Below are 12,142 nucleotides of genomic sequence, written 5' to 3' on the forward strand. Positions count from 1 at the left end.
CACATACAAAAATATGGCATATGCTCTAAATTTTATTTTTGCTGTTTATAATCTGGTCACACCCCTGGTCTCTCCAGCCCCATTATGAAAAATCTTATCAGCATACTGTTCCACACTCACAGTGGTCTTTTTCACAAAGACAAGGTAACAGATGCCAGAGTGAGATTTTGTGTTAATAACACACTGAGGCAAATGATCACTAACCTATTGATTCTTTACATCCTTATAAATTTGATAATAGAGGCTAACATTCACCCCTGTGGAAGGTAAATTCAGCTCCCATTGTATTCAATACAAGTTGTACACGTTAATTTAAGGGATGAGTTGAGTGCACAGGGTTTGGTGGTTATTGTTACAGCAAATCAAATAAGATGCAACAGATACTAAGAGAAATGGTCGGAGAGAGGCAAAGATGAAGCCCAAAGTCTAACTGCCAGGTTTGCAGGTATGCCAGCTGATCCACAACACAGACAGGAGAGAGAGGGGCAAACAAATACTTACCAGGTTTAATTTCCAGCAACTTCAGCCTGGAATCCTCGGGGGGATGCAAACGCCTCTTTTTGCGCCAGCAACGTGCTGGGTACGTGTACAGCTGACCTGGGGCCAGGCCTGAAGATTAAAGACAAAAAATAAATATAATCACATTTCAGTTTGTAAACCACAAGCACTGTCTGTAGCATCTTTGTTCTTGCCCTTCTGGTGTCTCCTTCTTGGAAGGTTCAATCCTGCAAATTGTGAGGCAGAACTATGTACCTGAGCGCTCCTGAGACTCCTCAGCACCTCTTGGGATCGGGCCTACAGAGAATCTAGGTCTCACTTATATACTTCACTCAGCTCACTGAAACCAGAGCTGCACATAAATAAATTGTGATTTCTTCAGGGTAAATAGAATTTCAGACTCTCCTGGGTCACAGAGTTGATGCCTCCTCCATGGGCAGAGAAAGCCCCTTGGGAGATGCAGATCATAAGGCCCTGATGCACAAAGCAGCTCAGGACATTTGTGTCTTCCAAGTAGGAACAAATCAAGATCCATGAGGTCTGGCTATTTGGACTCTGTATTTTTCATTTAAATTCTGGACTTTGGTTTGAAGACAGATTCTTCTTTCTTGTTATTACCTCCTCATGCCAACATCCCAAATGAAGGAGGAGATACAGCAGCATTGTTTATATTACTGCATGCTTCATTGAATCACATTTGGCATCACTGGCTTCTGAGCTGCCCTGGTTCTCCTGACAGACATCCCTTAGCCAACACTCAACCTATGCTTTGCTCTCCTGTATTCAGAACACAGCTGGGCTTCATGAGTGCATCACTAGTACCAGCACAGAAGCACACTGCCAAGCACTTCCAAGTATCCCCAGCTACCCCAGATACTCATGACACACAGAAATACTCAGCAAGACACAGAAAATTTAGAAGAATGTCATCCTCTCCCCTGCTTCCCCTGCCCTCTCCATCCACCAATTCTGCTTTGGCTCCTCTGTCCTCCTGCAGTTGCTGTTAGTCTTGAAGGAGCTACAGAGCACAACTGCAATTCCAGACTCATTGCCCTTAGAAAACAGGTAAGACCACACAAGACAGAGGACAGGAGTGGTGTTACCACATCTGAAACTGTGCCAACAGTTGGACAACAGTCAAGGCCGTGCCAGGAAAGCAGAACAGCTCAAGGGCAGCAGGATGGCACAAGAGTTCTCAGCCATCGCTTCTGGAGCAGCCAGGAAGGTATACTAGCTTGGGAACAAAACTGACTCACTGAACCAAATGAGATAATGATAAAAAGCAATATTCTGATATCTGGGGCGGGTGGGGAGGTCGGGAAAGACACAACAAAATTATTAACCTCAAGGGAGTGGGCTCATCAAATTCCGCAAGAAAAGCCTAAGCTCCTGATTTGAAAAATTTCAACTGTTGGGAATGCCGTTTCAGATCCCAGCACTTTTCACCTACTTCCAGGGCCTTGGTGCATAAACAGAGCATATACAGCACACTGCCTGGGTACGGCCAAGTGATGGAGTATTCACAGAGGTCCTGGTTATACCAGGGCACAAAGTGCTACTGGACTGAGGCTTTTCACACCCTTCTCTCATTGCTGCACAGCTTGCTGGGCATTATGCCCACTCCAAGAAGGATACATTTCAGAGTGGGGTGCTCAGGACTGGTTTGGGGAGAAAAATGATAATAACCAGCACTTCTGCAGTGTTTGGACACACTTCTTCATGGCACTTTGCAAACATTAACCACTGCAAACAATTGCTATTATGATGAGGTGGATTGTGCCTGACTCTGATGTGAGTCATTAAAGAGACGAAGGCAAGAAGCCTCACCCTTTCACAGCAGGTCCTGTGCAAAAGCTCACAACATTGAAATGACAGTTGCTAGAGCAAAGCAATAGGACAGAAGCGGCCCCCCATTGCACAGGCCCCCACAGAACAGTCATTTGAATGAAATAAGCACCACAGCTTTGAGCATTTGTCCCAGACAGAGAGGAACAATGATCTACTGCAGTTTTGAGGGAGTATCTGTTAATGTGGGTTCAATTATGGAGCACTCTTATACGAGATAGCAGTCTCGGGTTCAGCCAGGACAGCAAAAGCTGACCAAAAATGCTGAAAGCCCGACGAGAAACAAAGCAGGTATCCTTGAAAAGAAAGAGGTGGGAAAGTCTCTTCCCTAGAGGGCCTACAGCCCACTCCAGGTGGCAGATAGATCAATAAGAGATGGATGATCTAACATCCATCTCTGCACTCCTTGAGGGAAGCTCTCTGTTCCTATACACAATACCCTGTCTCATTAATACACAGCTATCCAATGAACTTAAAACATACACCAGACCTTCACTTGATCCAAACCCACCAAATGCTACCATGAGTTCTCCACCCTGACCCCCATCTGTCACTCTGCTGGCTCACATTAAGTGTGGATCTTTGATTGCTTACACAAAGGAGGGGCAACAAGGAAAGGGTCAGTTCTGGACTTTGACTCTAGCCCCTCCACAGTTGATTTTGCAGTGCATATGGAAATAATGCAAATACAGATCTTACTGCCTTCAGTCATGCCTCAGTTGTCTCTCCCTCTGGTGCCTTATAGGGCAACCAGAGAAGGTTCCAGCCATTTGCTTACAGAGGAAATAGCAGAACCTGCAGTTAGTTATGTTGTTTATCTCATTAGTGTAGGAGACTCATAACTCAAAGCTGGTGTGAAAGGCCGGGGAAGGGGGGTGGAAAAAAGAAGGAGGGAGTTATGTGCAGTATTGTGTGAAATTAACCCTGAACTCTTTATCATGAGATGCTGTTTTCTGACTCCTTTAACAGAGAGGACAGCAAGAAACCAGGTTAATATTCTGAGATCCTGACTCTCCTCTCTGTTTTTCAAGCCCTCTGTATGTGAAAAGAGGTCCTGGAACTTCTGTGTTTATACGGTTTTTCAGGTTAGGGATAGTAAATGGCAGTGAACACAGAACACAAGGCAGACATCAGGGTGGCTGGCAGAGAATTTTCAGAGCCCTTCAGTATGGGCATAAACGCATTGTGCACAGCCTGAAAGCAGGCATGCTAGAAGGGTAGAGGGATGTTTCGACCCACCCTAATACTACTAGAAATAGATGATGCAAAGACACCCAAGGGAGCATTAAATGGCCTAATAAAAATGAAGAAAGAGAAGAGTAAAAATGAGGGAGGAAGGCTGCTTTGTATTGATTATTTTGATTCAAACTAACAAAGGCATCAGATTTGGTGGCCAATGCAGATGCAGGAAGCTTGTTTCACTTAAGCCTTTCTGTGAAGAATATTCCACCACTAGTCCCCACTGCAGCCCTGCAGGAGAAATGCCACTGATCCCCTTTTGCAGGATAAGCTGCCAAACAGTTCACTATCAGAAGTAAGGAAAGAAAGATTTGCACAGTGAATTTGCTCAGGGTAGTCCAGAGAGCTCATGGCTGAGAAAGGTTCCTGGTGTGATAACATAACAGTTTTATGATGATTTCTTCTGTAAGTGCAGAGACACCAATGAGACCCACACAAGACTACCTATGTCTCTCTTTATAGCAGATGCTTTTGCCAAAACATTACCTGTGGATACAGTGGATGTATACCTGCTTATGACTGCATTCAAAAGGATAAAAATAGCAGCACCTTATTCATAACCAGATGTTACAAGAACATAAATTCCTTGGGTAAATGGGTTAACAAACAAACAAAAAGGGAATGCTATCTTTGTCTAAGCATAATCTCGTAGGAATGGGGAATTTTCAGCTGAAACAAAAACCCAGCTGTGGTCATGAAGCAACCTACAAAAGAAGGGTTAGCCCAGAACCTCAAACAACTCCCAGCTTGTAAACCACATTCAGCGGTCCCAGATTACCCCAGTAGTTCTGGCAGCTGAAACATTCTCAGGGTATTTTTAACACTGGTAAAACACCTGTTGCCTCCTGCACCAGAAGTGGCTGTATTTTACTATAGAAAGATTTCTCTGATAGTGCTGCAACACAATACTAAATCTACTTTGGATATTTTACGAACAGGAGCTGTGCATGATCCTTCTCTCTCAAGGATCCTGGGAAAGGGAGAGGGAAAGTTTCAGCTAAGAAATCTTCAGAGGCAGCAATTGCTTTCTTAGTCTGCCCCCAAGAGTGGAGGGAAATATTCTATGTGTTACTCCCACTCCATCTCTTGCAAACTGGCCAGTGGAGTAGGTAAGAGCAGGCTGCACCTTCCCATAATTCCAGATCTAGAGTTCTGGAGTTTATTTCGGTATGGTCCGCAGGAACTGCATGTGTGCACATCGTGATTCTCGTGCCCATGCACCCTAGTCCACTCCCTACCTGGATTCTCTGGTCTACACTGACAAAACAAAACAAAACAAAACAAACTATAGAAACCCAGTTTGGTGCTGTCAAAAAATCCATTCACTGAGCTATGATGGGATGGATACTGAGCCATCCTCTAGCAAAATTCCCCCTGAGGTTCAGGAGGACTTTCATCTGAGTGGCATCTCCAGTCTTCAGACTGGTGTCTGTCCTTTGCCTTTCAGACAAGGATTTCAGATGGATTTACTCTAACAAAAGAAAGACTGACCAAAGTCTACAAAGGTAACAGTGCTCTTTTCCCCTCAGCTTCACTGAGCTTTGGAATAGGCATTAGCCAAAGCTCTTTAAGGACATATACCAACTTCTTTCTGCACCTGAGGAAACCAGCTCCAGAACTGGTATCCAAGTAACTTGTCCAAAGCAGAACCAGGAGTTATAGGTATTTTTCTAACCATCAGAACAATGTTCATTCCAATAACTGGACTCTCCTATTCTTTACTGTGGCTTTATATCCTTCCCAATGTAATACCTTATGTTCAGCATTCATCTGAGAAACTCTCACCTCCACCTCTCCACCCTGAAGATAACACCAGTCCTGCTTAGGCTAGGGTATTGTGTCTTCTGCTACAGACTGGGATCAATAGCATTAAAGAGCTACAGTGATGCAGCCTTAGAAACTACCATGTCAGGCACCTCTTTGGATAGAGAGAGTGTAATTAGGATGAGCTCTCTGCCGTTACCAAAGGAAATCCCCCGCAGGCACAGAGGTTTAGGCAGCTTCTCTTCTGTGTGGCCTGTAGCAGGTTTGAGCTCCTATTAATTAAACCCCATGAGGGCTCAGTGGCCAGCCCCCCATACATGCACATGCATACACAGACACAACACCACCGACCTGGTCCCCTGTGCCTCTTCTCCATCCAGATGTAGCAGTTGTTCTGAGCTACTCCAGTTTGTGAATCCAGGAAGGGAAGTCGGACGCTTCGCTCAGCGCACAGCCGAGAGTTGTAGCTGCGACAGTGCTCAATTGCTTCTTTGTAGAACTGGTCCCCGAGTCTGCCAAAAGAGACAGGGCAGAGAGTAAGAAAGATCACACCGCCCCCTCAAACAAGACTAGGAAAAAGGGGACATAAGGTTGGTTTAAAAATGGACAAGCAGAAAAACTTTCCCTGAACCTATGCGAAGCTTGCTGACATGAGACACTGCCAAAGCAGATGATGCAGAAAGTGCCACTAAAAGATCCCACTCTCAGGAACTGGACACAGATCTTTACAGTGGTGGCATAGCTACTGAATGAGCAAATGATGCAACCACCCTGGCCCATGATCCTAGGTCAGACAACATATACACCACAGCAACCTCACTCTATTGTTTCTCTTCCCCTATAGTTTGTCCAGCCAATTCAGCAAACTAGTCATTTCACTTCTATGTTATAGCAACTCCTGCAGCATATTTTGAGCAAACAGAAAACCAGCCAATTTTAAAACAACCTCACTCTAGCATTTCTGGTGTCAGAGCCCATGAGAGCACAGGACGTAGTCCTCATATTGTGTGCTTCTGCAGCATGAAAACACATCCTTTAACAACTAGGGCCATGTCTGCAATGGTCAGACTAGACATTTTGTTATAACCTTTCCAGAGTATTCCACAGTCAAGCCTGAGGCACCAACAGCAACAGGCTACACAGCAACCAGTAAGATCCAGCATGCCAAATGCTGCTTTCCTCTGGAGCCCAGAGAGAGGAACAGTTCTAAAGACAATGTCACTTATTTCATAAATAAATATTTGTTCAAAAATTCTGTAGAATCTTCAGCTTCCCTTGAGAAAGGTTTAAAAACTCTGCCTGCTGGAGCTTACCAGAATCCTCTCTCCAAATTTTTCTAAAAGCATCAAAGTAGAGCAACCCTGAGGACACAAAGCAGCTGTCATGCTGGAGCATTGCAAACTAGGTGGGCCACACTGCTGAACCTCATTCTTGATCTATTGTCAAGGTGAAGTTCAGTCGTGACATGAATAGCTAGGAAAGCTACCCATTAGCAGGAAGTTCGTTAGAAAATAGGAGTAGAGTGATACATAGCATAACTTGCTCTGACTTGGATATTCATTAGTGTGCAAAAAGAGTAGAGCATGCACAGCAAGGGAGCCGAAGGGATACATGCACAGAGGTAAAAGAGGCTCCCTTTCCTGTTCTATTAATTGTTTTCCCTGCTACTTTTTTTGTAGGCACAATTGGCGTTTTAAAAGTATAGTCTTTTTGCACACCTCTGTATATCAAATGAGTGCAAATTGCTCTGGTTTACCACCTGTGTCTTTTTTCTGACTCACAACTTTTAAGTCACTCCTCAGTTGCACCTTAGGGCTTCCATGGGATCCATACTCTATTCCCCTAGGCTGTACTTGCCCAATATCCTCTCACTGAGAGGGGCCAACAGCAGAGGCTCAGGGAAGAACGTAAGAGCAGGACAAATACACAGGGAGGTGCCTCTAGTTCCCCCTTGTCATTTCTGATGATCAGAAATTAACTTCCCCAAGTCTCAGGTTACCCAATGGTTTAACAGACCTTGATGAATCTTTCTTCCATTAATTTATCCAACCAGCTCTTCAACCCACTTATCTTTTTCATACCTAAAACATTGCGGTGTATTGAGTTCCATAGCTGAAACATGATACCTGTGAAAAAGCATTTTCTTACACTTGTTTTAAGCCATATATCAATTAGTTGCAATTACAAGTCTGTTAGTCTCTCATAAAGCTTCCACTAGGTCGTTTCTCTAACGAGCAGGGGGTATCCAGCATGCCAAGCCCCTGGATGTGGAATGAGCACAGTGGCTGGATACTGGAGCCCAACCAGCTTCCTGCTGCCCTCTGCCACCCAGCCACTGCATTTCAGAGTGTCCCCAAGGGAAAGAGAGAAAGAGACAGTTCTACACAAGCAGGAGTTGCACACAGGAGTCAGTACATCCTTTGGCTGCAGAGACTTTCTAAGGGTTGTTCAGAGGTTTCATGCAGCAGCCAGCACCTGTGTGAACATTGATACCTCACAGCCCTGTCCCCTGCTTGATGAGCCCCAGCTCTGGGGCAGCAGCCACTGTGGGGATGGATGTTTGCAGGGCCGTTTGCAGGAATGGATGTTTGCAGGGATGTTTGTTTGCAGGGATGTTTGTTTGCAGGGATGTTCGTTTGCAAGGATGCTGTCTGCAGGGCAGCTGAAGGAGAGAGCTCTCTGGGCTGTACCAGCGAGTGGAGGGCAGAGCTGAGGGCAGAGCCCATACAGCAGGATCCCTCTGGACACCGAATCCCCTGCAATGACCTCAAACCCGTTTTTCCAGAGATAGGCTGGTGGGGAGGGAAGGGGAGCAGAGGAGAAAGGAAAAAGATAATCTGCACTACGATACAAAGAATGTGACTAGGAAGAAATGAAAGCTTATTAAAAGCTGTAATTAAAGTTGTACACTTGTGTAATCAAAGTCAGTAACAAGGAGACTCCAGTTGATCAAAGATTAACAGCTCTTTCCACAAACACTTGAGCTTCCACAGAGCTATGTCAGATTTCCCCTATATTAAGCCAGGGATGCTCGCTAACTCCAGGGAGTTTACTGGAAGGGAGAGCACAGCTGTGTGACGACAAACTGCCACCACTGCATAGGTTGTCTCTGTGCTAAAAATTACTCCAGTCATTAAGAATATGCATACCACAAAGCATTCCTGTTAACAAAACCAACAGGTCTTAGCAACCCAGACATAGGATCTGGCTGGACATGATCTGTTTTCACTTTCTTCTAAGACTGAAAATAACTAAATCTTAGAATGCTAAATATTTGGCTTTAAATCACACTGTTAAGTAGGTTACAAGATTAAATTTCAGATTTTTCTGAGACAGAAAAGGGTTTTTGAGATCCTAATGGCAGAGAAGCTACCAAGTTAATGGGTCAAATTCACTCTTGACACAACCTTTTCATCTTGTTTTTTCATTACATTTATTTTAAAGGCTTTAAATCTTTTGCCTTAAAGAAAAATAATTCTGGAGAAGCACTTAGCTGCCTCCACAGTTTAAGAAAGCTCGCCTTGGCTCCACTACAGTAAACACGGTCAAAAACACCAGCCCCTAAGTATTCACTGGAAAGGTTGGTATTGAGATACTGGGACCTTGAGGGTTTCCTTGACTTACATTTGGAATGGAATTTTTTAAAAGTGGCAAATAATAAAATATAGGAAAGTAAAGAAACAGTATTTCCTTATGACGGTCATATCTCAGTGGAAAACTGCTTCCCTGCAATTACTTTTGGATGGTTGGTTGTTTTGTTTTACCATTAGTCTTTACTGGAGTGTCTCTGACTTGTTCCAAATTTCAGGGGTTTTTATTAAAGGAACTTTAAACATAGATTTTTTGTTTGTTTGTTTTCAGTGCTACATATCCAAACACGGCATATTGCATCTTACACAGGAAAACCAGAAAGTATTACTGTAATGGGAGAAAAAAAAAGTATGGTCCTGTTGTGCTCATCGCTGTGGAGTCACAGAGGCTGGACAAAGCCCAGCCCTCTCCCAGGAGCTTCACAATGGAGCTGGAATAAGACTGGAGAGCACATGAGCTCAAATGAAACTCAAATGGATCGGGTGAGTTTGAGCAAGTGAGATACATGAAGAGGGGAAAAAAAAAAAGGCGAACAACATTAATAGTAAAAAGTACATCATGTGTCACAAAGATTAACTATCTGATGTTACATGCTTCATAGTTTTCCCAAGCTGTGTTGCTATGGAAGACTTACACTTCATCTCCTGAAAAAATATCTGTAGAAACTATGGGGAATTTCTGCATTATTTTTGTGAGAAGCATGTATGAGTCAGTGCTGTGCTGTGCCTGACTGTAAGGGTCAATCCTTCCCTTTGGAGAGGGGAGTGAAAGGTTGCACAGACTTGTCTAGATTGATATTAATGACACAGAATCATCAGCATACATGTAGATTACAAAGACTCTGTGGAAACAAAATGAAGGGGCAGACATGAACAATTGCTGGCCAAGGAAGGCAAATCATAGTGAAAGTAGCACAACTGGAAATACAGAATGAAGTTGTCAGCACACTGCAAAAAGCACACAGCCCCTCAGTGCAGGGCCACAGGTGAAATCTCATCTGCTCGGGACAGGCACACCGATGACACTGCTGGCACACACGCAGGCTTTGCATTTACATTCCAGTGCAAGGAAACTAAAATATCCAAGTTCTGACTAACAGAAGCTTGGTAAAGAGCAACCTATGCTTTTACAATCTTCTGCAAGTCTGCATAGGAGGGGTATATGTCCAGTAGGAGCTAGGGACTCTTTTTTGGTGAAAAAGAGGGGGACTGACACTAAGCAGAAGGCTCAGAGCCACGGAAGGACAGCACGAACGAGGAGTGAGCGCTCTGAAAGATGCCCCAGGCACCGCCAGCCCCGCAGGTCCTTGGACAGGGACATGAGGCCAGTGCCATCCTGCCCAGCCTTGCAGGGAGTCACAGGCATGGGAGCGTGCTCCACAATGGAGGAACAGGTCCTGTGATTTTCATTAGGTCACTGTCCTTTTAAGTGTTAAGAAACTGAGGTTTTCTGTCCTGGAATCATGTCAGCTAAACAATAAAGTCAGTGAAGAACAACTCTTCCCTTTTCTCAGCCTTTGCATGCCTGCTCTAGCTACACCAGAGGATTTCTGAGCAGACTCTGACTTACTACTTTTTGGTACAGTACCTAGTGCCATGACTGCTCTGTCTAGGCACACCTTAAACAAAACAAACAAAACAAACAACAAACAAAACAAAACAAAAAACAAAACAAAACAAAACAAAACAAAACAAAAAAAAAAAAACACAAAAAACCAAACCCAACCCAAACAACAACAACAAAAAACATGAACTGGCCTGACTTATAAGCCCGTAAGTTAGCAACAAGGACCAAGAGCCTGGTTCTTCACTCCAGCTGCTTCAGAATGCTTGTTTCTCTGCTGACAAAGGGTCCTGCGGGGTCCTGAAAGCAGCAGAGCAGCTCTCCATCATGACTTTTCAGACCACCCTGCAAAGTCCCAGAGATTCAAGTGCACTACACCTTTTACAAAAGCTACAAAATGAGCAGAATCTAGCTCACCCCTCCTGCAGTGCCCACCACATTTTAAGTTAGGATGCAGAGAAGGAGAGTACTCACTGAAGACATATAACCAGCCAAGCTCAACCATGACTACAGGCCAACATTGCCCCTGGAAAACTGGTATAATGAAGAACCAGTCCTCCTTAAGTGCTGCTCTGAAATTTCTACCAGATCCTCTGACTATGAATCCAGATTATCTTCAGTTCCTGAGGCCAGGCCCCTTTCTAGTCATTTCCCTCTAAAACCATGCTCACTACATGACTAGGCAAGTAAAAAGCTGATAGCACAGAAAGAAATTACTAATCATGTAACAGAAAGTAACAGACTTTCCCTTCTGAAGTTTGCAATGGTCCCCAGCCACGATCAAAAATGTGGGTCTTGCTCTCCTCAAGACCACGGAGTTTTCATTTACTATACTTTTAACCTCTAGTCTTATATTTTAGATGATTTGGTACTCTGAGGAACACTGAGGGAGACTGAAAAAGATATTTAAGATCAGAAATTGTTCTTCAGTAGCACTGTCATGCAGTTTCAAACTGGGTAAGATCTGAGAAGTGGTGGGAAATAAATGATGCAACATGGCTTCAGAAGATATTCCGCAGTCTCCTTTTGGAGACGCTCATGAATGAGCCTGGAAAATGATCACCAGTGGGGTCTCAGGCCTTCTCACAAAGATGGACAGAGACTAAGAAATCATGCAGATGCTACCTGAGCATCAGCTGCCTGTGCCACTGCAGACCAAGAGGTACAGCTTGACCCACAGCATGTCTTGGCAAGTGCTGAGAGAACTGCACTGAGCTGGCTACACTTGTTCCTTTCCAGCAGATCCCAGGGGCCTCTGACAGGCGGCTGCTCCTCCTCTCCATGAGCCTTGACACGAAGAATGCCACAGGGCTCAATCCTTCCACCACTTCTATTTAATATCTATGCAAAACCTCCAGGGAATATGATGAAGTATATGGGCAGCAATGCCAGCTATTAGGCTGATGATACGCAGCTTTATGTATCTTTCCCCCCTCATACAGATGGCACTCTCCCAAATCTCTGAGTGTTGAAAGCAAGGGCAGCATGGCTGGCAGAGGCTGAAGGCAGAGATAGTAGTGAGGCTGGCTGGAAGTGGGAAACATTACAATCTACGAGCTAACATGGTTTGTGATTCAAGGATAGACACTAATGTGGGCAATCTAATAGACAATCATCAAAAGGGCCTTCCCTTGCCCCTCCC

The 12,142-nt window shown here is 44.4% G+C and overlaps 1 protein-coding gene across 15 annotated transcripts in view; it reads right to left on the reverse strand.

Annotated features, from left to right (window-relative positions):
- DPF3 (double PHD fingers 3) overlaps positions 1 to 12,142 on the reverse strand; it is a 188,861-nt gene that overhangs the window by 103,417 nt on the left and 73,302 nt on the right. For all 15 annotated transcript variants that reach the window (XR_010472985.1, XR_010472986.1, XM_065064503.1 and 12 more), the window contains 2 exons: positions 5,698 to 5,858; positions 502 to 609 (listed from right to left, as the gene is read on the reverse strand). Coding sequence is in view for 13 of the 15 variants with exons in the window: in XM_065064491.1 (XP_064920563.1) it covers positions 502 to 609; positions 5,698 to 5,858 (269 nt within the window). In the remaining 2 variants the exon portion in view is untranslated. The remainder of the gene's footprint in view (positions 1 to 501; positions 610 to 5,697; positions 5,859 to 12,142) is intronic.

The sequence above is a fragment of the Columba livia genome, chromosome 5, assembly GCF_036013475.1.
Source record: "Columba livia isolate bColLiv1 breed racing homer chromosome 5, bColLiv1.pat.W.v2, whole genome shotgun sequence".
Lineage (NCBI taxonomy): Eukaryota > Metazoa > Chordata > Aves > Columbiformes > Columbidae > Columba > Columba livia.